Raw genomic sequence first — 26,779 nt, forward strand, 5'->3', positions numbered from 1 at the left:
AAAAATTTAATCCTGTTCTGCACAATGCAGAATTGCAGAATTAATACCACTAAGCTACTATCATAGGATCCTGTGCATTTTAATCCTACAGGAGGAACAATTTCCTTTCTTTTCTTTTAAATAAGTAGTAATATGACAGTAAGAACAGCTTTCCAGTCTACAGTTTAACTGTAATCCTTAAGTAGAGTTTTTTTAAATAGTTCTTACTATTTCCAAGTTAATCTGGAAGGCCTTATAGATTTGCTCATCCTTGACTGGGCAAAATGTAATCAGTACTACTTTTAATTTCCTAATATGTGTAAAATTTTAAAAAATGAATAATACTCTTATCATAGGCAATAAAAGGTTTAGAGGAGAACAAAAAGTACACAAAACTTTCACATTAAAAAAAATCATAGCAAAACTTAATATATTATAGAAAGTAAGGAGATAACACTTTAACAATGATCAATAAAATATGGTTCATTGTTATTTTTTCTAAAGAGCATAATCGAATGTAGAATAGAATGTATTAAATAAAATCTGTTTTTTTGAAGGTCACATCTTTTAATCAGACTTTCAAACTATCAAGAAGATGAATATACTAATTATTCAGAATGATGATTTTCTGTGGAAAGTTGGAATTTCAATGGATGGAATTCTCAAAAAAGAATATCTCATAATTTTCCAACATTACTGTATATATGACTTTCAATACACTTTTTAATAATGCATATAAGCACAATAAAAATACTAAGTAACTTGTGCATGGTTTTTATAGGAAATGCAAGAAAAACTTTAAAAGCATTCTTACCTCTTTGCTTTCTTCTAGTTCTGACTCACTGCTGAACTCTTCAGTATTTAAGTTTTCAAAGTCAGACTCTCCAACAGCAATTGGCACTGTTACAGTGAGGCTGGGATTATTTATGAATGACATATAGTCATTTTCATCGATTACATATTTTTCAACACTGCTTCCAGTACCTACACCACTGGTGGTTCCATTCCCATCCTTAAGATAATTAAGCTCTTTGCTTATTTCAATCCCAGTATTATTGGACACACAGCTGTCTATTTTGTTGCCTTCATGGATTTCTATACCTTTTGGCTTTCTGAAAAAGGTTTTTTGGAAACACTCCTGTATCTTATTTTTCACATAATCAATTCCCTTTTGCATCCTTCCTACTGCAATCTGGAGATTGTTCATTTCATTATCATCATCAGTGGCAGCAAGATTGTCTGAGCTAAATGAACTCAACAATAAAGCCAGAAAGAGGTTCAGAACCTAAAAGAAAAAAAGAAAATTTTGCTGTATTAATATTGAAGTATGCATAAACATAATAGCTTAAACAGGGAACTCATAGATCTTTGCTAAAATTAATTCAACAGCTGCTTCTTGAATGCTTACTGTATTTCAGAAACCTTGTCTTAATCACACACCATTTAAAGAACCTGAAATCTTCTACCTGCTCTAAGGACAAAATGGTAAAACAAGCACCCTTCCTTTCAAACCGAGAGGGACAACAGGAAATTGGAGGTTCTAAGATTTAAATTGTGTCTACTCAGGGTTGCCAGTGAAAAGACAAAAATCCCGTTTTTGTGGTTTTGGCCAATGAGAAAAAAAAGAGATATTTTCATTTTAGTCATTTTACTGCATTTTACCAGTTTGTCTAGGGAATGTCTAGCTTCATGTGTGTAAATAATGAATTTATCTGTTTAATGGCCTGATGGATATGTGTTAAAACAACATACTTGAAATACAAATTCCATTGTCCCATGACCACAAACTTTTATAGCAGCAGAAATTACTAAAGGCGAATTATAAAAGGTTTAACACATTTCTCATCAGTATACTTTGAAATATATGTGTCCAAATAGTTCAACAGATGGAGAGAAGTCTAAAATTATTCCAGGGTTTAGGCTGGGCCCATATAATGTAAATTACTTTTCTTTTTACTTTTTTTTTTTGCAGAAAACATGAAGAAATCTCAGTGTATCATTTGGATACATGGGGAAAAATATTACCCAATTAACTGATAAAATATGAATAATAGAAGAATTCATTATAGCTGATACAAAATAAAATTTATTTATAGTAATATTTTTAGCTTGAAATGTAGTTACTGAGTTTCAAAATATGTTACATGGTAGGAAGACTCTTGCTAAGCCAGAACCCCAGTTTGTTGCCTTATTTTTATATCAGATTTATTCAGAATCTAGAGCTTCCTTATTTACTATTCTGAAAAAATTGCATGTCCACAGGTATCCCACAAACATTCTTTTAAGCAGTCTTATTTGAAATGTACTTCTCAAAGGAAAGGTTCAGTATGATAGCATAAAGAAACACTCTGACCACACATGATTGAAAAATGTAAGCATTAAAACACATAAATATACAAATTGTGCTTCTATATTAGTGCTTTTAAGTCAGAGCTAAAAGTAGGTCTTTTAAATCTGGTCAGTGTTTATACATGTGCATAACTTAAACCTCAATAATTTATTTTCCTTTAATAAAGCAAATTCAGGGAAGAATATATTTCCAAGATGTTTGGATAATTACAATACATAGCTAAAATATAATGCACTATTTCATTGAAATTTGTCTTCAAAATTTGGTAATATGCAACTTATGCCTCTGAGTAAGCAAACAATATGAACTATGTATGTGTAAAGAACAGTTTTAATAGTCTTTTGTTTAGAATTACTGGAGATTGTAACCTCATCAAAATAATAATAGAATAAAAATAATTCAGGCCATAAAAAATAAAATTAGGACAAAGTTAGTCTTGATAAAAACATTTTTTTTGAAGAAGGAAAACTAAAAACTAATATTTTTGTCCCTGGACTGTCACGGGTATACCTCATGTAATCCTCACATAAACCATAACATTTCAGTTCTGTTTTTACAGTTTCATAGTCGGGGAGTTTCAGGCTGAGAAAAGTTAAGCAACTTGCCCATGCTCAGAGTGCTAGTACTGGGATTTGAGTCTAGGTTGTTGATGATAAAACCAGATGTGTCTGCTGCATCAGGCCACCTTCTTAGCCACTGTCTGATCTTGTTCTTAATTATGAGCATTTGTAATACATACGTACCACCAGGTTTCCAATGACCATGACCAACATGAAAACAATAAGGCACATGGTTTGGCCAGCGACCTCCATGCAGTCCCACATGGTCTCTATCCACTCTCCACACAGCACTCGGAACACAATCAGGAAGGAGTGGAAGAAGTCATTCATGTGCCAGCGTGGGAGTTGACAGTTACTAGAGATCTTGCAGACACATTCTTTGTAGCTCTTACCAAAGAGCTGCATGCCGACCACAGCAAAAATGAAGACGATGATGGCCAACACCAAGGTGAGATTACCTAGAGCCCCCACTGAATTGCCAATGATCTTAATTAGCATATTCAGGGTGGGCCAGGATTTTGCCAGCTTGAAAACTCGAAGCTGTAATCAAGTGAAAATATACTCTTAGTAGTAGTCACAATATAATTTTAAAAGTTAGGTAGACATCATTTTATCAGTATGATACTATATTGTAGTCCTACCTCTGAGGAATATAAAATCTCAAACTATACTAAAATTCAAATCCAGAAAAAAGTGTTAATAATACTGGAATTGTAAATCAAATCATAATATCATTTAAGTGCAAATATAAGAGAGAGAAAATATTTCAGAAATGAGAAAACATTTCTGATTCATCAACAGATATATCCATGAAAACAAATTAATACTTTGATTACAGACATTTGTGAATTTAGCAAGCTAATGTCACCTCCAACTATATTTTCGAGAGTAAAAAGAAATATTAAAAGTATGAGGTGTATATATATATATATTTTTTTTTTTTTGTGGTACACGGGCCCCTCACCGCTGCGGCCTCTCCCGCTGCGGAGCACAGGCCCCGGACGCGCAGGCCCAGCAGCCATGGCCCATGGGCCTAGCCGCTCCGCGACATACGGGACCCTCCCGGCCCGGGGCACGAACCCGTGTCCCCTGCATCGGCAGGCGGACTCTCAACCAGTGCGCCACCAGGGAAGCCCTGAGTTATATATTTTTAATGGACACTTATAATATAAAAGTAAAATAAATTAATTTGATAAACTTAAGGAAAAGCTTCTTTTCAATTTGAAAAATACACATTTTACTTAATTTCCTATAAAATTTTGCATATTTTAAAATAATTTTTCTTGCTAAATTCAAAAAAATTTGTTATACCATTGTCTAAAGTGCTAATGGGATCAAATGTTTTCCCACATATTCCTTTAAAGTAGTTACCACTAATATAGGGCTTCCCTGGTCGCGCAGTGGTTGAGAGTCTGCCTGCCGATGCAGGGGACACGAGTTCGTGCCCCGATCCGGGAAGATCCCACATGCTGCGAAGCGGCTGGGCCCGTGAGCCATGGCCGCTGAGCCTGCGCGTCCGGAGCCTGTGCTCCACAATGGGAGAGGCCACAACAGTGAGAAGCCCGCGTACCGCAATTTTAAAGCAAAAAAAATTTTTTAATGAATTTAAAACATAATTTTAGAAGCACATGTGTGTTTTTAAATGTGCCTTACATAGTTAATTATTATGAAGTGTTTCAACCATTTTTCATCATTCTTGATAAACAGTCACACTCAGCTTTAAAGAGAACATTTATATATTTTCTTAGAATATCACACATACTGGTTTAAGTTTAAAATATCATTGAGGTAAAAAGCTATAAAAACTATACACATTGATTCATTTTTGAAATAAGTATTTTGCCAATGAAAGATAGAATATAAACATAGTCTATGCAGATACCAGTCTGAACGATCTCAGTACAGACAGTCCCTCCACATTTGCCAGGCCAAGCTCCATTAAACTAAGGCTGACAATAATTCCATCAAAGATATTCCAGCCCTCTTGGAAATAATAATATGGATCCATGGCAATGATCTTGAGGACCATTTCTGCTGTGAAGATCCCAGTGAAGACCTAAAGTAAAATAGAGATCAGTACTTCAAGCATTGAAAAAGTTTTGACACTCTAAGAATTTGTAAAGAAGGTTAAACAGTTATGAGTAAAAATACCTAAAATTTAAAGTGAAGAAATGTGACAAATGGATATACAAGTTTAGCATTTTTTTCAGGGGAATATTTTAAGTGGATTTGTGTTAGTTAATGAATCTGCTAGATTTCCAAGACAATGCTGATTTGAAAACATTTCATTGTCCACATTTGAAATCCGATACTAAATAATAGCTACTGAATTATTGCCTTTTTTGGTACCCTATGTTTCTACCATAATCCCAACCAATTTTTTTTAAGTATTGCAATAAGAACAATTTATGTATTATTGGAAGTCACTAAAAAATTACTTCAAATTGGTAAAAACCATATTTTGTTCTTCATTTTTATTTGTTTTTAAGGGACATCATCTTATTTCTATAATTTTATAAACATTCCTGAAATAAGAGTGAGTTTGCCACAAATGTTTTATAATAATTATCTCTGGATTTATGCCTCAGAATTAAGGTTAATGGATAAGTAGAGCAAGGAACTGCAGATTCAATTGAAAGCATCAGGAGAACATTCTCAGTATGCATACACCCAAAATTAGGATTAATAAATTATTTGAGTGGCTGGATGAATGTCTATTTGAAAATGGTTTTGTTTTTTAATTCAAAACCACAGGCTAAGACGCCCAAGGACATGAAGAGCTATGAAATTATTCTTGCGAAAAATCTTTTAAAGCAATTATATTAACTATAGGTAAAAGCTGCATATTATGACTAAAGTCAAGCTTACCACTTACCAAGGTAAATCAGCCTTTACCTTGAAGGAACTTTGTCAAAATAACAGTATCAAAATTATTTGGTTTCCTAAAATATATTAATTAAAGGAAATCTTGTTCTACTCTTACAAAGTGTAATTGCAGCCAGCATCTCATTTTCCCAATCACAGAAAGACCTAAGGGAAATACCCATAGCAGAAAAGATAGCTTAACTTCAGTTCATCATTCATTCACTCAAATAGAAGTAAAATGTAATTCAAGCAAGCTTAGTACATGAAAATCCAGATATGCCGGAATGCACATTAAAAAGTGATTTTTGTCATTTATAGAAGGACTTACCCTGGGGTATTTTTTCCCTGGTGAATGTAAAATAAGTTCTGATTTATATGAATTTTATTTCTTATATAAAGTTTTAGGAGCAGCTACTATTTGAAATACACAGCCTGATTATAGAAATATATGAGTTAAATTGAGTTAGAAACAATCCAGGTAAATGATCTACACATATCTCTTCCTACAGAAAATCATAAGGTGAACTTTTCAGCTCTTCTGAAATGACTAGAAGATGTCCTGCATTTTAAAAACCCATACCTTAAACTTACATTCTTTCATCTAAAATTTAATCCCAGCATGAAATTCTCTTTAAAAATAACATTTTAATTACAATTTGCAGTTTAATGTCATAGCTATTTATCTCTTTAAATGCTTTCAGTTTAGGCTCTATAAATCATTGGGATTGTTTTACGTACATTTTAGTCTAGTTTAGCATTGTCAGTGATTAAGAGTTTTGAAAAAATCTTTCTCATTCTAGCAAAGGTCAACTGAGGCTATTGATCATGATGCTTATGTTTATAAAATTTTAAAACTCCATCAAAAAATGCTAAGAACACAGAGAACTGCAACCCCTGGATATGGTTATGTACATAAATCCGTGTATGGTTTATAAACATACATTCTGCTGCCTTTGAATTTCTTTATCATGAGGAATTTTTAAGACTAAGACAATTAATAAAAACATACTGAATGTTTATTGTTTGGACTTAGCCTAATTATAATATATCTTGTCTTCTGAAGAAGCTTTTTGTGTTTTGAAATTTTGGATTATATGTTTCTGTAGCCATTCATTCATTAATAAAAAATTGCTGAGTACTTACTAGACGTTGTACTAGGCTTTGAAAATGCAGTACTAATTAGGATATACAAACTGAGAATGCATAAACCTAATTCATTTAGGCTGATAAATTTCTTATGGACAATACATCTATAGGCTTCCTAAGCCAGCTTCTTTAATGAGGAGGTAAGTTCAGTGAAAAGTTTCTAACCTATTGTACGTGATGACACAAGACAATCAGCAAAAGTGTAAGTGCTAAAGGTGGGGATGAGAATCAGCCTGGGAGTCTGGACCAAGAGTAAACAAATTTCAAGCATTTTGTTTTGGGGGGTACTGGGCTTGGATGATCAAATGTTAGGGCTTAAGGTCTCAGTTCAGGGATAAGAAAGTTTCCTTACTGAGTATTTACTTAGAGAGGAAAGTTCTGTTGATACATACATTAAAAAGATAGAAATGTTAGTTCTAAAGGCTCAAGTTTGAATATCGATCAGTTTGCTCCACAGAACCTCTTCTTGTCCAGACTGACATTCCACTCTTCTGTAGTGAATTTGACATAACTGTAGCCGCCTTTCGCTCCATTACTATTAGCTTCTTGTTTTAATGGTTTTAGTTTTATCATCCTCATGCCTTTTGGATTTGTATCTTTAAATATTTGTTGTTGTTGTTGATTCTTTTTTGAAGGATGAAATTGAAATATATTTAAAGAAAAATGGTGGGACATCATTTAACATTTATGATTTTCTTTTATCTCATCTGTCAGATGAGGATAGTGAGATGTTTCATCAGGTCTGTGTTTAATATTCTTGGATTTCTATCAGTATTATATTGCTTAGCAAATTTTATTACAAACTGTAGTGTACACACAATTATTGTTACACAAGAACTTTATTAGTAGTTGTTAGAAAGAGACGAGAAGGCAGTTTTATATTACACTAGGAGAGGAGTTAGATGGCCAAATAACACTTCTTCATTGATGAGAGTGGCTTCATAGGTGAGGTCTAGAATTTGGCTCCCATGGTTTTATCTTTCAATAAACGAGCCATTTTTTTCCTTCAAAAAGTTATCATGTCCCTTTCCTGAGATTTTGAATTCATATCCTACACCACACCATTTAATTAAAATAATTTTGCTAATTATGTTTCTTTAGACTTTTATTTGCAAATAGCCTGTAAGATTTTTAGAACAGGTACCATTTTCTAAGTTCCCATCTAGGTCTAGCAGAATAAAGGGATATCATGGACCTCTAATCACTGGTTAGGAAAGTTATAGTAAGAAAAATAGTGTAGGAGCTACAGATCTCTATCAATATTCCCTGAAGAAAAAGTTACAGGTTAGTTGGAAATGTTTGTATGATGAAGAGGTTATCTAACCTACTATGATTGATGGAAGATTCCTTGCTTATAGAATCCCTAAGATGAGTGCATGGGTTTTATAATGGTTAAAACAAAATTTAAAAATGAAAGCAAAACAGAGCATCTTAGAGAAACTCAATAGAGATTTGAGGTCTCTTGATACTCAAATTTGATCAATCCAATCAAAAGGAAGTGATGTAATTTTTATATGCTCCAGAAAGAGGAAACAAAAAGGCACATTGATCTAAGTAAAGACTGGAAGTTCCACAACTCTTTTATGGAAAATTCTTTTGTTATCAATTCAACCAAAAAACTCCATGTCCTTATTTGTAAGGCAATATGCAATCATTTGCGTAGTAATAAACTAGTCCATAGAAATTTTAAATTTATTTTAATGAGAAAACTGTAAAATCCCCACAGAATATGCGATGTAACATCCATCCATGGAGTATAATATAAATCCAAATTCAGCTAAGTACCCATGCTATAAGGAATATATTCTCTCTTTTTCTCTGTGTATATATATATTATATATATATAATTTTTCATATATAAATATTTATTATAAAGCTTGTTGTGGGTATAAAATAAGATATGTAAAACTATGAAATACTTTACAGATATACAACATTATTACTACTACTCATAATGAGCTTTTAGCCAATAGTAACAGTCAGTTTACACATTCTCTTATTCCTAAGGTTAGAAATAGTTAAGTCTGTTCTCTGTCGTCTACACTCTCTGTCTTCAAGAGTCTTGTTTTCCCAACAGTAAGCTCAGCTTATGCATGGTTCTACCACAAACAGTCAACCAGTGGTAGAACCCCACTTCCCTACTTCATTATCTCCATCACTACTCAAAGTTACAGATTTTAGAATGAGGGACATCTAGTCCAACACATTGTGCTCATGAGAAGGAAATACTTGTGACTTTTTTAAGACCACCCAGATATTTAGCATGGACAACTGGATTTGGACCCAAATTTGTTGCTTTAGTCTAGTGCTTTTCCATTTGATTGTCCTATAATCCAATGTCTCTTATCCTATCCCTCCATACTCAGTTGCTTCAACATTGAAATTCTATAAAACCTCAGTTTTCTGCTTCACTCTGACAAATTTCCAAAATTTTCCCTAACTGTTCAACTTCCCTAACTGTCTAATATCCTGGGAAAAATACAGCAGCTAGAGCAGAACTATTTTCCGTCAGTATTTCAAAGAAAGGTTAATAGCATACAGAAGAGGAAGGAAATTGTTTATTGAGCACGTGCTAGATGCCAGGCACAGTGCTACGTGTTTTCACATTATCTCATTAGATCTTCACAGCAACTCTGGGAGATGAGCATTATTATATCCATTTCAATAATAGAAAACAAAGACTCAGATTTTTTATCAAACTTGTCCAGATGCTTCATTATTAGTAAGGTCAAACCCAGTTCCACCTGACTCCAAACCCATGTTCTTTTATGAAAAGATGCTGCATGATGCCTTTTTGGGTAGGAAACAAGCAGTTGGTTATTTATCGAGCTACAACCATGTAAACGCTCTGCAAGATACAAAAGAAAAATGGGATGTGAGCTCTGCCATGGAGTAATTTATAGTGGATTTTGTTTAATATTCAACTAAGTTCTATTCACAAATGCATTAGGAATTAAGAAAAAGTGTGTTTGATATGGGCTGAGTATCATATTAGAGGAAATGAGGCTTCAGTTGGACCTTGAAGAATATGAAGAATTGAGATGAAGTGATTTGAGTTGGAGTACTTTAAATGTGAAGGTAGAGAACAGTGATATACTATCCTATATGTAAGCATATAAACATTTGTGTGTTATAGTGACAAGGCTGTTCTGATAAGACTGCTGGTGGTTGGTTAGGAACCAAAGGAAAATAAGCTGGTATAGGAAGGATGGAATCAGATAGGGAGTTTTGAAAACCAGTTAAGAGTGTTGAACCACAAATATAGGCAATAGATACTTTAACAAGATGAAAGCATACTGAGTGCAGAGTACTAGAAATATGATTTTAATAGTAGTTACAGGAGTAAAGAAGTTGATACCTGGAAAAAAAAATAATGGGTCTTCATATAAAATTGTATAAATATATAAGAAATAAAGAGAAAGTAAGTCAAATGGCTATCTTCGAAGCTGGAAGGCTCTTTGAAGTTGGAAGGCTACTACTAGAGGTAATACAAGACTAAATTGAGATTTTTAGGGCTTTCAGTAAATTGTGAGAAAGATGATATTTCAGATGTCTCATACTGTGTTTAAAGTTATCCTGGAGCAATGATCTGTAACTGTTGGAAATACAGGAATGGAACACAACTTACTCTATAATTGTAGATAATACCTAGAGTTGTTGAGTACATAGTAATATTGAGTGAAAAACATAGCCTTAATAGGTAAAAGAAGAGAAGTCCAGACAAGGGCGCAGAGATAGAGTGATTGGAAAGATGAAGGAGAAATCATCTCCTTCCGATGAAGGAGAAACTGGAAAAAACAATCAGTATCACAGGTGTCAAAGATGAAGAAAGTGTCAAGAATCTGGTGGGTGTTCTATAATGCAGTGAAGTTGAGTTCTCTTATTGGAGTAGACATTTATGCAACTGTCTGCCCAGTATTCGCTTTCTTCTTTCTGTTGGGAATAGTTCCTCCACCTGTGTAATTCCTAAGGACTGCCATTTTCACATGACTCCACCCTCGCCAATGCTGATGAAACCACAGGTGAGCATCTGACCCAGGTTATGCTGAATAGAATCCTATCACGAGAGTCTGAGCTGGAACTGAAAAAGAGATCCAGTCTTTTTCCAGTGCAGAGGTTACAAGATGTAAAACCAATGAGCTATGGCTGATCATGTTCCTGACCTACAGAGAAAAGATGCAATGAATGTTTGGACTATATCCAGTCCCTTGGTTAAAGGATATCCTGAAGCCCATCCTGAAGCCCAATTGCAAAATTACCCTTCATATGTTTTGGTAGTTCATCTTTTTCTTTCCATTCCATGAGTCAGTCAAAAAGACTTTCCTCTTAAGCTAGTTTGAGTTCTGTTTCTGTCTTGTGCCAAAAAAGGTCTTGATTAATAAACTATGTAAATTCTTTTCTTATTTGTTCATCCATTTCAGATTCTTCATATACATTTAGGAGGAAATGTACAAGTCAGCATACACATACACAGATGTCTGCCCAAGTAACTTGAACCAAAAATGTGGCTAAATTACAAATGCATTTTTATCAACTATTTCTTCTCTTCTGTGAATTCTACTGAAGCATTTTATTAAGAAGTTCAATTTGAAACAACTATGCCCTCTTTTGCACAGAAATCAATCCTTATGTATTCTCTTCAAAGAACATGATTTCTTCAGAAGCTATGTGTGCTAAAACTGCATGCTTGTGGAGCCAGAATTAGACGTCATTGTTTCTCTGGGCCTATATTTCCAGCAAGAATGACAGTAAAGATTTTAACAAGTTTACAAAGGGTAAGACACCATGATCAGTCAGCACAGATGTTGGTCTCAATAGTCAGCATTTATACCCGAATTCTAGACCTTATCACTGAGAATACCTTCAATATTCCTTTAGATATTTCTTCCTATGAAGAAAGACGGTATAATTAGGGGGTTCCACACAGCACAAATGGATTTCTTCTTTGGTCTATCTGCCCCATCCCTGACAAAGTAAATAAGTAAACATCAAATGAACTCACCAGGTTTCCTACAGTCAACACACTACTGAATTGACCAGTCATTGGGTAGTGCTCCATGGCCATGAAGAGGGTATTCAAGACAATGCAAATAGTGATGGCAAGATCAACAAATGGATCCATAACAATTAAATTCACAAGATGCTTTACTTTTAACCATGGATCACAGCAGTCCCAGATCAAGAACACATTGGCAAATCTATACCAGCATGGTGGACATTTCTGCCTAGATTCTTCAAGCTCTGGAGGAACAATAAAGAGTAAGAGTAGTAAATAACAATAAAAACAAATTGTTTTTGTTGCAGATTATACATTATTTGATAAAATTGATGCTTCTACTTGGGGTTGGAAGTTCATATTAGTTTAACAGACTTGAGAAGACAATCCCATTAAATATTTTCACAATATATTCATAAAAAATGTCAAGTAAATAGACTTTCTCCTTTAATTAAACAGAAAATAAATACTTTGAATTTAATATTTTGCCTCAAACTAACTTAATTATCTATTAAATAGGTAATGGGTCATTAAATTGCTATATTTTCTTTATCAAAACAGAATTTTAAAGTAAGCTTTTAGAATTATTAAATATATCAAACAATTATTCTTTTGAAAGACCTTTTTAAGAATACTGTCTAAAGCTGTGATCCTTATTAATGTGTGTGACCCATTCTTTCCTCTCTCTGTCTCCACATCAGCATTGATCTTCCACACACTGAGAATGTAGTATGCCCTTCTTTTTAATATAGATTTAGAGCCAAATCTAGTTCTGTTATTCATAATTACTCATATATTTTTCAGAATTTTAGCTTAATATATTAAAAAGGCACTAGTAATTTAATGGGTGAAACCTATTATAATTATTATATGCCCATTTGTATATCTAGTACGCCAATGGGATAAGATACAAAATGTAATTGAAGTTTTCTAAAGAATTCATATTAGATATGACTTATAAATGATTTATAAAATTGCAGTACTAATATAATATTCCTCCAAACTTGAAGAAATGGGGACTTAATGAATGAACAAGGAAGTAATTGTTGCTGCTCATTCCAGTGTATCAAAATCAACAAATATTTGTGTCAGCTGTTCATTGGAGGAATGTAATGGTTTCTGTGTATGTGGAAGATGGAGGAAAAAATCTTTTTTTAGGGTCTCTGTCGAAGTGGAGCATAGGTTTTGATTCCTCCAACTCATTCATATGCCTCCCCAACCCATCACTACCTCCATGCCTGGACAACAGATTGAAGCTTGAAAGAGATGTTTCCTTGTGCTTCTAAAACTTAAAAAGGCAAGTTTTTACTGTAATTGCTTAAGGATAATATAAGGATAAATCCTCACTGATGAGGTATCAAGTGGTGAAATATCACTCTTCAGATGAGAACCAGAATCAAAAAGAAATAAGGGCAATATTAGTTTTTGTAATCAATGTGATAATAGTGTATTCCATATATTATCTACTTAGGTCTATTATACAATTTTGATCTTGGGTAACTGACTTTCGTAATTCTATGGGAATAAATAATAGTTTCATAAAGTATATAATCATAGGAAGCTGACTATCCCATGACCTTCTTCTTACCCTCCATTGTGTTAGTCAGGATGCTGGCTATGCTCATGGCTCTTTGTCTTCCGGAGGAATCCTCTAGCATCTCCATTGAAATCTGGTAAGAACTTAGCCTTCTCTTTCTGACTTCTGTTTCAGTGGTGGTACCCTGCAAACCAAACACTGCTGGCTCAAACCACCCTTTTCAATGAATAATACAACACAACATAGCATTTCTCTGGAAAGGCATGCTACGTGCAGTTTTCCCAAGTAACAATTTTCAAGTAATAGTAAAATACTAAATTTATTATTAAGTTATAAATACTTAAAAAAATCACAGGTGGTACCCTAAAGGGTTAAAACAAGAATTTACTAGTTGGATGTAATTATATAAGGCAATTATGTTGCAGAAATATTTTAGTTTACCTGTTGGAATTTTCAGGGAAAATTTTCATAAGCATGCCAAAGTCATATATTATTCCATTTCATTCAAATGCAAGGAATTTTAACTTATCTCAATGATTAATAATCAGATCAATCTTCCCCCAAAACAAATAATAGTATTATATAGTCTTAAGGCTGAATTATTATCTTTGAGGCTTTATTGAAAATATTGACATATATGGGCCAATTTTTTTCCATGCACAAACACAGATGTACAATGAAATGTGTGTGCTTTCCTGAGATTTCTTTAGTTATTTCTATATGCCATCCTATAAGAAATCAAAACACTTTAGAGTCATTTAATAGACATCAAAACATTTTAGAGTCACTGTAATATTGACACTTGTATGAAAAGTGCCCATTATCAATATATTGGTCATTACAATATTGAATTTTAAGTATATGAAATTTCCAGAATATGAATAGATTATTATACAATTCTGGGTCGACAAACATCTATAATAGCAATTTGGTTGTCAAAATGCCCATTATTTTGTGCTGGTAGGTCGACTGAATTTGCAGATACGAGTTTCATCCCAGTCTCTAAAAACTGCGCTCTTTTAACCTAAAGCATTTGGAAGTTAATGGTCCCACACAATTTAGTTGGTTCTAAAGATCCTATTGTTTTCCATTCAATAAATCATATATTATTTTTAAGGACTTTCAGTTTGGGGAAGCAGGTTGGTATAACAGGCTAAAATGCCCAGGCCTTGGTAATTTAAAATTGGTATATAATGTCAGTAGAGCTAATTTATTATCTATTATCACCTCTGGTGGAAGTTGTCCAGTAGGTGAGGTTAGAGCTGATGGTCCACCCACCAAGGAAACCACACCATTGCAATCCACAGTGCTGTGCATCTTCCCATTTGCTGGAAGCCCTGGCACCATCCTGGATGACATACTGGCCTGACTAACGTTACTGTTGCGTCGCTCTCCGTGTCTGTGTGGCACAAACAGTGAGTCTCTCCTGCTCTCGCTGTCTTCAAATGTACTGTGTTCATCATCAGCAAAGTCATTTTCAGAACCAATATCCTTTGCCCGACCTCTGAAGCTGAAAATACTCGTTTTGCTATTGCGTCGTGGGGAAAACAGGGAGCCACGGATACTTAATAGAGACTGAGGAGAGAGCAAGGAAGAAAAGAATTGGGATGGGGGACACAACTATTTAATAAAAGTCTTAATATTACAGAATCTATTTGCTTTTGGGTTAGAATAGTCTTGCTCTTAAACACAGGTAATCAAGTTTACAGAGAACTCATATGTTTTGATATTTTTATTAAAGACCACAATGCAAATTTAAGTATAAAAGAGTAGTTTTTCTGATTAAGAATTCTGATATGCAATCTACTAAGTGCGTGACAACTTCATTTAATCTTCACTCTAGTACTGTGAGGTGGATTTTGTTGCTGTAATATTCTAGGAGCAGAACCTGATGCTGGAGAGGACAAATGATTCTTTTTGGTAGGTGGCTTTCACTCCTAAATGCTATGGTCTGAAAGGGCACACAACTTGGAAAACAAGTTATGGTTCAGTGAGACTGTTGGCTTAAATTTAAAATATTTGTACCAAATATGTTACTTTTGGATAATGATTTAAAAATGAAACCATTATCTCTCCATTCTCTTATTTTGAGTTCTAAAAGGAAATTACTCTTTTTTTTCTGGACTTGCTTGTCTCTATCCACATGGGCATAAAAGTCACAAAACTTAACCTATGATGCTATCTTCTAAATTTGCTAACAGTTTCCCAAATGGCTACTAATGATTCACCTGTTTTGAGGGAATATATGTCATAGCAAACACAACAGAGAGAATGCCTAAATTGCTGTATAAATTACTATTCTTACTTAAAATTTAACACTGCCTTAAAAAAGTAAGACATTTACACATGACTTTACCAATAAGGGTGATGTAGAAGACAGCTTATCCTTCTAATCTCAATTTAACTTTATTAAAAGGAACTGGATGATTCAGAAACTTTTAAAATTATATTTGTTTGTGAATAAATCAAGCAAACAGTTTCTGGTACTTGAAAATGAGGATTTAGCATGAAGCCCCTTCTTCCAGTTTTTCAATGGACTTTAAATCAGCAGCATCAAATAATTCTGTGTTTATTTTAGCCTTGGTGAGTTTTCAAAAACATCTCTATTCTCTTGCAGAATCTTTGTTTACTACCTTCCTCATTAACAATGACATTTCCAATATTCCCCTCTCACCCCCAGCAGTTTCTCATGGCCTGTTCTATCTCTCTGCATAGCCAGGGTAACGTATATACATACATACACATACATACGCATACATATCCATATGCCAGCAGGAAACATGCCTGGACTTTCCCTTTCTTCCTCCAAGCTTCGGTGTAAAACCAAAGAAAATAATTCTAGTGGAAAAAAACGTAAGAAAGGCAGACTCCCTCAAATTTATTTTTGGTCGCTCTGCCTAATTAGGTCATGCTGATTTTCTTAGGCCCCATTTTTAGTTTTATTTTTATGGCTTTTCCCTGCCTGCAAAGCACTAGAATAATCTTTTTGCCGTCTGTCTCAGTGATGTTCTGGAAAGATACTATTCATTGAGAAATGTGCTATTGCTTTGGATTTGGTTAGAAACATTCACAGGAATTATTGACTGCCCAGCTTATCTAGCCTGAGACTGTGTGTATGTGATACTCAGTTCATGCAGAAGGTTTGTTTACCCAATGTCAGTCGGTAGTTAGACTAATTTTCCAGTCATCAAAGTGATCAAGAAATTAGACATTGTGAAGACATTAATTCAGCTCTCAGTAATAAGGAATGGTAATGTTTTTAATCTCTTCAGACTCAATTTAAATTATCAATATGATATTTGTATGTTCAGACTCATATTTGAAACCTTAGTGTATTTTTAGGTCCCAGCTTTCTGGAATTGGGATTCAGTAAACAGGGGGTAGGACTCTGGAATCTGAGTATTCAACATACATTCTAGGTGATTCTAATGCAGGTGGACCTCACCCTACACTAAGAGGAATACCAACATTGTCTTACACTAATTCCTAGGATGGCTCAATACAATCATCTTAATATACCTGTGTTAGAATACTGTCTTTGGAAACTGAAAATCTGTATACACAGTATTGGTTGGGAGTATGTGGTATGTGTGTACATCCATAACGTATCTGGTACATGCCTTTAATTTGCATGTTTTTATGTCAGGCTGTTTTCAAAGGCGTTCCAGATCCTTGGGTTTATTTGAAACTTCTATGCACTCTTTGGAAAGTATAATAATGGGTGTGAGCACAGCTTTCAAGGCAACAGAAACTGAGAAAAGAAGATAGCAAAAATAGTATTGAGGGAAAATAAACCAAAAATAGCACACTAGAAGATGCAGCAGAGTGGAGGGAATACCCACAGCTGTGGCAGCTCTTTCTCTACGGAAAACAAGCTTTTATGTTTTAAGGACCTAAAGGCCATTTTTCTTTGCCTCAGGCATGCCAAAATATAAATTCCAGACATCTTTTTCTTTTGCCTTGTTCCAAGAAGGTAAATCTGAACTCTTTTTCTTAATTTTCAGTAACAAAAGGGAAAATAGAAGAATTTAGGTGTGTAAGACACAATCCTGCATGTAGGGACTGAACCTGAAGTGGAATGGGATGTCAAAATGGAAGATGCAGGGAATTTGAAGATGTTCTAGTAGAAGCATGTAAAGTGAGTATTTGTTGGAAATACTCACTTAATAGCATTTCAAGTTAAATATATGTAGCTTATCAATGTTTTCAATAAGTCAACAACTACACTTGGTTCTAGCTATAAAGCTTCTGGTTTAAAATAGTCTCCTCATGTCCAGACAACATAGATAAAATCTTTGGGGGGATTCACTTTCCATTGTATGCCTTTAAGTACTTTTTCATGCTGTCTAGGAACATGTATTATCTATTTAAGAATAAAATAATATAATAAATATAAAATAACATGTAAAGTTTATGTTAGTAGAGGACAGGGTACCCATTATTTATGGCTTCTTGGCCTTAACATTGTTAGAAAATATGTTTGTGTTGAACATTATGCCATGTCCATCTTATGCTTCCTATCCCCACTACCTCCACTGATTCTCTTACCTTTTAGAGAGTTTGTTTATACAACCAGACACTGTAAAGTGCTTCTGGTATATTTTTGCTTGTGAGTTGTGGTGATGCTCTCTGCCTGTCTTTACTGGGATATGTAACTATCAGTGCTAATAGGCGATTTCTTTTTCTTTTGCAACATCTACTATCTATCTATTTCATCTACCTATCTATCTATCTATCTGTCTATCATCCTATCATCTCTTTCTCTCTCTCCCTATCTACCTACCTACCTCTACGTATGTCACTATCTGTCTATTTACAAATATGAAATGAACTACATATAACGTAGGTATATGCCAATTCTGTTTTTAGTATTTAAACTCTGGCTTTCAGCTAACTTCCCTGTGCTGTTCCCTCTCTGTGGTTCACTCAACAGAGGCCTTCCAGCTGCTTCTTGAACATTCTGGGCATATTACCACATCAGGGCCTTACACTTGCTCTTCAGTGAGCCTGAAATGCTCTTTTATGAGATAGCCTCTCCCCTTGCCTCCTCAAAATCTTTGCTGAGATTTCTCCTTTACAGTGAGGGCTTCCCAACCCACCCTATTTAAATTCTTTTTTTTTTTTTGTACCACCGGTTAGTGTTCCTAATCCCCTTTTCCTGCTTTATTTTTTTTTTTCCATAGCACTTATCACTTTCTGACATAGTCTATAACTTACTTATCTTGTTTATTGTCTATCTCTTCCTTTAGTATAAAGTTCCATGAGGTCAGTGAATTATATTGTTTTGTTCATTGAGATTTTTTTCTAGAACTCTTTCTTCCACATAGTAGGTGATCAATGTGGATTGGCTGAGTGAACTGATCCACAAGCTTTTGGCTGAGTGAACTGATCCACAAGCTTTTATTTGAGCATTATATGATGAAACAATGATGGAAATAGTGCTATTTTCAAAACACCTAAATACGTTCATGTAATTATTACTACTATGTGTATACATTTGTGATAACTGAAACTACTCAAAAAATTTTAGTTTTCCTAATTTGTAATTCAATGACCCATTTTAACTTAATAAGAGCTCTCCTATTTGTCACATAGGGTTTCTCTATATTGCTTAATATATAGAACTCTTTAAGCACCCACAGCTCTTTAAGGTAGACATTATTACCCCATTTTACAGAAATTTTACAAAGTACAAGTGACTCAAGGTCACAGAACTAATTTGGAGTGGAGATATGAACATAAGCCTTAAGTCATTATGCTATAATATCAAATATTCCTAATCTTAATGACTCCTAATGGTCTTAATAATGCTAAAATATCAGGAGTGAAGTTTAAGCCAAAAAATCTAATCTGAGAAATTAACTTGGCCTATTGAGCCTCAAGTTAATCCCAAATGTATTATACTCATGTAATACCATACTTTATATTTGTACTATGCAAGGTAATAGTTGGATCTCTTGATACTGGCATTATCTGTAGGGAAATGGTTTTTGTCTTATAAATTTTTGTGTGTGCATATATATTTTGTCCTAATATGAAAATTCAAGTTATAAGTTATTAATATAGAGTTTATTTCTTTTTAAAATTCTTACATATTCAATATAAACTATAAAATAAACACCCATTGTTAACTAGCATATGCATTTTCCTCAGCCAAGAGCTAAACACTATACTGAATTTTGTGCTTATCACTCCATTTTTTCAAAAATATTTGTTTTTTATAAGACCCCTTGGATGATGTACAGTGTTTTGATTTAACTTAATTATATAGCGTGTCTCTCAAAGCATTATCTTTAGGACATAATTCTGACCCAGATTAATATAATTAGAAGAGTTAATAATTCATAGCCCATGAAATTCTAATGGAACCAGATAGGGTTCAAAGCCATAATTGTACTTATCACAGATTTCATAACTATTTACTCTTCATTATGCAACTGATAAAACTTATAAACAAAGAGTTGAAACTATTTTCCCTCTTTGACTTGAAAATATGCTGAAGAATTGGGTAGTTGGCATTAAATCAGAGCAAAAACAGACTGTCTTTAATTTAGTTCTCTTCGAGAGCATTTAGGTCATAACTTCATTGTAATGTATCAAGGCATGACACCATATCAGCACAATGGAAGCTCATGAGAGTACAGTTCTCATATCAAAAGATGAAAGCAGGGCTTCCCTGGTGGCACAGTGGTTGGGAGTCTGCCTGCCAATGCAGGGGACACAGGTTCGAGCCCTGGTCCAGGAAGATCCCACATGCTGCGGAGCAACTAAGCCCGTGCACCACAACCACTGAACCCGCATACCACAACTACTGAAGCCCACGTGCCTAGAGCCCGAGCTCTGCAACAAGAGAAGCCACTGCAGTGATAAGCCCACGTGCCATAATGAAGGGTAGCCCTCGCTCGCTGCAACAAGGGAAAGCCCACGTGCGGCAATAAAGACCCAATGCAAACAAAAATAAATAAATAAATAAATTTATTTTAAAAAAAGATAAAAGCAAAAATCCAGAGACATTTCTTTTCAAAATTCATACATATCTTGCATCACAACCTCAGATAATAAAGGCAGAAATCCATATGCAAAAAAAGTAGGTTCATCTGTGGTCTCAAAATGGAAAAGGTAAACGAGGGATTACAAAACTGTCTCACTGAAGAAAAAAATCTGATAGATAGTTTTCACTCCCCCACTTCCTCAAAAAGCTGATTAAGAAAATGGTCTCAAAATAGTGCAATGCTTAAAACTGATTACCTTAAAATAAAAGTTATTAATGATTTAATAAAAGTCCCTTTTAAAGACACTTTAGGGTATAAATTTAAATAATCGTATTAAATGTTAGTTCCTCGTCCCTCATTTAAATCAGGTATTACAAAAAATATACCAAAGTACAACAATGACAAAACAAACTGGAGCACTTAGTAGAAAACCATACCTGATGAGGGGAGTAGAATTTCTTGTCACTAGTCAGTCGATTTCCATCCATGGAGAAAAGGAATCTTCTTTTGACACTGTCCTCAGATACAGATTTGGGAAACCTGTTTCCCGCTCCTTTGTTTCCTTCAAGATGCTCCCTCTGTCTTCTTTTCTTTCTTCGGTTCCTCCACTCCTTAGCACTTTTAGAGCTTAATTTTGATGCTTCTGAAGAGCTTTCCAAGAGCTCTCCTAACCCACCTATTCCACTGAAATCTCTTGAAGCAGCTGCTGCTGCTGCAACTGCCTGTTTAAACAAAACCAGGCATTATTTAGAACATACAACTTTGGAACAGTTGAATGTGATACAAATGTTGCTATTTAAGACTATTAACTATATGTGAAAATGATGTCTTCTGGTCATTTCATTGTGTTTTACTACAAGAGAGTTTACTTAATAATGACAATTTTAAATAGTATAAAGCAATATGTTAGCTTATGCATTAAGACTAGAAAAGTCTGGTTTGGCACATCTTCTGAAGAGTCTTTTTTTTAAAAACTCTGTTGAGATTAGCTTCATTTCAGGGAACAACTGCTCTCTTAAAAATATCTTCTACACTTTAAAAGCAAATGTTCTCTAAGTGGTGGTTCTTGGTCTGATTACTATTCCAATTCCATCCATAGGTTTATTCCTCCCACTTGTGATTGTGAACAACCTAGTGGTATTTTTTCCTTCTAAATCTAGGACAAAAGTCTTTTTCTTTTCTTTTTTTGTGAACTCAAAGCATTTAAAGTGTCTACTCTTTTACCTCTAGATGGGAGTAGTGGGAATGTATTGGCTAGTTGATCCTCTTCCTTTATTTGAATCACATTCAGTGTTATTGTTCCCATTCCTGGGGTCATATTAATCTCACAGTTTAACATGATTAATTTATTAGATAGCACTTTTAGCTTTAAATTTTAAATGTTTATATATTATTTATTATTATTATAAATAGTAACAAATGATTAACATATAAGTCAGTAAGTACCTGAAATAATCATTCAAGGGATTATGAGTACTTCTTGAAATACTTTCTTTTCATATTTCATCACTAAATATACTTAAGCATTTTGAATTTCTGTACCTACTAAAGAAACACAGCAGGTCGGAGGTGAAACATGGCATGCCAGATGTTTTGTATTTTTATTTATATGAATAGTAGTTTTAGATGGGAATTGATCTAACCAAACTGGAGAAGATAGAAAACTCAAAACTGAGTTCTCATTAAGTATATTCCTGTTTATAAACATAAATGATTAAATTATGAGAATATTGGTTCAACTCTTTACATATGTCATTACTGAATACAAACAAATCTAATATAGCTACCATTTTGTTCTATCTTCTCCACTTAGACTCTAAGCTAGTTAGGAATTCTGTCATTTGTGTGTGTGTGTGTGTGTGTGTGTGTGTGTGTGTGTGCGCGCGCGCGCGCGCACATTGCCTCTTCTGTCTCCTGACGTAAAAAAAGACTCAGTAAATATTTGGTGAATTAAGGCGAAAAAAGGCATCGTGCTGTCAGTTGTCTTAGACACTGAGTGAGGGTGGGGGAAGAACAAGACATACTTAGACTTGACTTTTTAAGATCTCATAAAAACTATGTGTCAGAATGGTCTGTATAATAGAAACATATTTTAGAAAAGAAGATAAAACTCATATTGAATGCTTTGACAACATGTTGTGCTTTATGTTTCCTCCTCCTTGAGAAGCAAACCTTCCAAAGTAGCTTCCATTTCTGAATCTCATCTCAACTAAAGATTTTAAAAAAGGTTTAAAACTAAAGGTGCTGTGATACAAATTCTCTGAGATTAACATGACCCCAGGGATGGGAACTATAGCATTACATATAGTACTAAATATGTGTGTTAGGCTAAGCAACACGTAAAATGTTTATATTGAATACTATATTCATCATGGAAACCCAGATCTAAGACTCGATATAGGACAATGCCTAACATTTAAATGAAACTTTAATTCAGAACTTATAGAATTGCATATAATCAGATAACCAGATTATTTTATTGAATTCTTGATCATCAGTGTCACTTTTAATATCATCAGTAATGAAAGATGAGAAATATTAAGGGCCCTTTATAAATACGAATGTTTAATATAAATGTGTAAAATAAAGTGGATAAATGAAGTACTAATCTGTAGCAAGTTAAATATAGTTGCATAGTGCTTGATACATAGGAGATACATAATATACACCACTCCTTGAAAGAATGAATATATATATATATATATATATTTCTTTTTATCCGAATAAAGTCAGTTCTCCCTTCCATTTTGTATAGGCAGAAACACACAACACATAGTGCTAATAATTTATTGGCTTGTTTGTCATCAGGAACAAAGGACGTGGAAGTGGTGGTAATATTCCCTTGCCATAATTCTGAAACTCAGTTCATTTAAATCACTTCTGGAATTTGTTTTGCATAAGACATGATTTCCCTACCTATCATGGGTAACAGTTGGAGTAACTCAAAACCAAACAGATTTGCAAGGCAACAACGGTAACCTCCCAACACAACACATTTTCTGTGTCACTCGTTAACTCAAATTTGTCACTTGTTCCACTTCCAGGGATTTGCCAATTCCCTTTCAAAGGCAGATGTTTCCTGTCACCTCCCATGTCTGTGTACCTGTTTATACCCAGCTCTGTGACATGGCCAGTGTCCTGTTTACTTAGACTAATAGGGTTACTTTCACAACTGCCTTGCTGAATTCCTCTTGTAACAAATAACAAGTATGTGCTAATATTTCCACAGGGAATAACATTTGCTTTTTCTTATATCATTTCTGTGTGATTCAAAATAGGCTCTATAACTTACTGTATCTGTGTGTCCTTAAAAAATAAAACCACATGACTATGTGTGATTATACTTCACTGTAAACATAAGATCCAGTTTTAAAATCCCATTTTAAAACTACAAGACATTAACTATACTTATTACAATTCTACCCCTAATTATATTGGATCTGTTAAATGCCACTATTTCTAATTTTGCCCCAAAGCTTGCTTCTAAATTTTTCCTATCAGACCAATATATACTGCTATGGAATATGCTATGTTGGGCACTATTAGACGTTTAAAGATCACAAATTAAATGCCGAACACAAATATGACGGTATAGGACAAAGCATTTCTTTCTTTGTTGGCTTTCCTCTCTCTGTCTTTTAAAGTTGTACTTGGTTTGTGAATCCACTGAGCTGAATACGAAAATTTTTTTTCATGTCTAAACAATGACTAGCACTAGGAGGTCCTTCAACAGTTATTAAATAAAAATGGAAATGATGCTAGGCTTCATGAAGTCATTAGCTAGATAGTAGCTTTTGAAGAGTCAGAGGTGGTCAGCAAGACTCACATTACACTGGAGCACCAGTGATCTCATGGGTGGACTAAGTCCACCCCCCCCCCACCTGCCTCCACTCCCTCCTCTCCTTGAACACTGGCTATTTATTGGTCATTGCCAACTGCATTGTCAATAAGGAAGTAAAATTAACGTAGTCCTGTGCCATCCCAGTCAATATTAAAACACTGGGATAAGATACCCTGGAATCAGTATAATTTTTTTTTGTGTATGAAGCTAAAGCTGAGTCAAATCATGATTTGATCACTGTAATCCAATAACTGACTTTTAAGTGAAAAGAACTGACATTTTTTAGCTGACCTAATTAGGATAGAGATAATTAAGTTCTTTAAACTTCTGTTAGACATAGTGCACTTTTACTGCTAAATTTAAAAGATTATACTCTTTTAATTGATGCCATATTTTCCCTAAAGTGGCTGAATTTCAGAGTACATTCTTACCCCTGTACTGTATGTCTGTTTAGTATTTTCAAGCACATCGCTTTGTCTGTTCTTATAAATGATAATAGAATAATCCAATGCTTTAAAATACAACTGTGCATTATCTATGTATACATGTATATTATTTCCTATAACATTTATTTAAGCTTCAAAATGAAGAAATTCTTTGCCCTGCAAATAGCTATCTTATTTCATTATCTTACAAATGTGTTTTATTTGTAGTGATCTGGAATAAACTCTTAGATACTTGAAATATAGAAATTTATGGCAAGCATGATGTATACTTTATAAGATTTTCAAGAATCACCAAATTTGTTTATGGCTTTTCTCATAAAACTCAATAAACTATAACCATGATACTGCTCTGTACCCAATGGTAGACGAAGATTCCAAGGATTTACTGACATTTGAATAATGCTTCAAATATTTGGAAACATCCATCTGAAAAAAATCACTATGCACAAAAGTTATTTGGACTTCTGCTTCTGATCAAGATATAGTAACAGCTCAGATTTGCTCTTCCTCTGAAACAACCACTAAAACAGACTAAATACATGTAACAATGGTTTTGAAGACACTATATGAATGGGCCATTGGGTAGAATTTTCAGAAGGATTTTCACTTAGTCGTAGGGAATAATTAGCCTTAGATAAAATTCTAAGTTCTACCTAACAAATCTTCAAAGGTTTGAAGATGGAAAAGATCAAACTGTTTATAAGTAATTTAACTATGCTCCCAAACAAGGATTGAGAATTTTTATAGGAATACAACAATATCCAGCACCCCAAAAGGTAAAGTTTCAGACGTCTGGAATTTAATTGAAGATTGTCAGAAATGCAAAAAAAAATCAGGAATATGTAACCAAAAATGAAGAACAAATTATGAAAATTGACCAAGATCTGACACAGATGTTAGAATTAGCAGACAAGGACTTTAGGACTCTAAACAGTTATTATAACTGTATTGTGTATGTTCAAAATGTTAGCTGTGTGGGAGATATAAAAGAGATGCAGATCAAGCTTTTAGAGGTGAAAACTATAATGTCTGAGATGAAAAATACAGTGGATGGGATTAATGGCAAATCCAGTGTTGCAGGAGAAAAGATGATAAATTTGAAGACATAACAATAGAAACTATCCATACTGAATTGACAAGCTGATTCTAAAACTCATATGAAGCTATACATTTTTAAAATATATTTGACCTGGAATAGTCAAAACAGTCTTGAAAAAGACTATCTGATTTCAAGACTGTAGCTATCAAATAGCTACAGTGATTAAGAGAGTACAGTTTTGGTACAAAGAGAAGCAAACAAATCAATTGAATAGGATAGAATCCAGAAATAGACTCACTCACATATGGACAATTGATTTTTGACAAAGGTTCAGTGACTGTTTAGTGGAGCAAAGATATTTTGTTCAACAAGTGGTGCTGGAATAATTAGATATCCATATGCAAAAAAAGCCTCAACACATAAATCACACCACCTTACACAAAAATTAACTTAAAATGGGTCATTGACCTAAATACAAAACATAAAACTATAAAAATTTCAGAAGAAAAATTAGGAGAAAATATTTGTGATTTTGATTTGGCAGAAATTTCTTAGATGCAACACCAAAAGCATGATCGAAGAAACAGAAAAAAAGTTTGATAAACTGTACTTTATCAAAGTTAAAAACGCTTACCTCGGAAAAGTACAGTTAGGAGAATGAAAGACAAATTACAGACTGGGAGAAAATATTTGCAAAGCATAGATATCATGAAGGACTAAAGGACTTATTTCATTTATATATTGAAACTACTCAAATTCAATAATAAGAAAACAAACAGCCCAGCTAAAAAATGGGCATAATATTTGAATATCCACTTTACAATAGAAGCCATACAGATAGAAAATAAAAACATGAAAAGATGCTCAGATTCCTTAATAATTAAGAAAATGCAAAATAAGACATCAGTGAAATACCTAGTAGAATGATTAATAAGACTGATCATACCAAATGTTGGTGAAGACGTAGAGGATCTATAATTCTCACTGAAGTGAATTGGATTTTGCTTTGTCTTCCCATGACTTTCACC

General features: G+C 33.9%; 1 protein-coding gene across 1 annotated transcript in view; it reads right to left on the minus strand.

The window, feature by feature from the left end:
- The window catches only part of LOC307187805 (sodium channel protein type 3 subunit alpha-like), an 83,520-nt gene that overhangs the window by 34,256 nt on the left and 22,485 nt on the right, over nucleotides 1-26,779 (minus strand). Inside the window, 7 exon segments of the mRNA XM_079924342.1 lie at nucleotides 794-1,264; nucleotides 3,073-3,429; nucleotides 4,772-4,945; nucleotides 11,903-12,141; nucleotides 13,485-13,617; nucleotides 14,661-15,008; nucleotides 20,863-21,147. Coding sequence (XP_079780468.1) covers nucleotides 794-1,264; nucleotides 3,073-3,429; nucleotides 4,772-4,945; nucleotides 11,903-12,141; nucleotides 13,485-13,617; nucleotides 14,661-15,008; nucleotides 20,863-21,147 — 2,007 coding nt within the window.

Source organism: Stenella coeruleoalba (assembly GCF_951394435.1).
Source record: "Stenella coeruleoalba genome assembly, chromosome: 6".
Taxonomy (NCBI): Eukaryota; Metazoa; Chordata; class Mammalia; order Artiodactyla; family Delphinidae; genus Stenella; species Stenella coeruleoalba.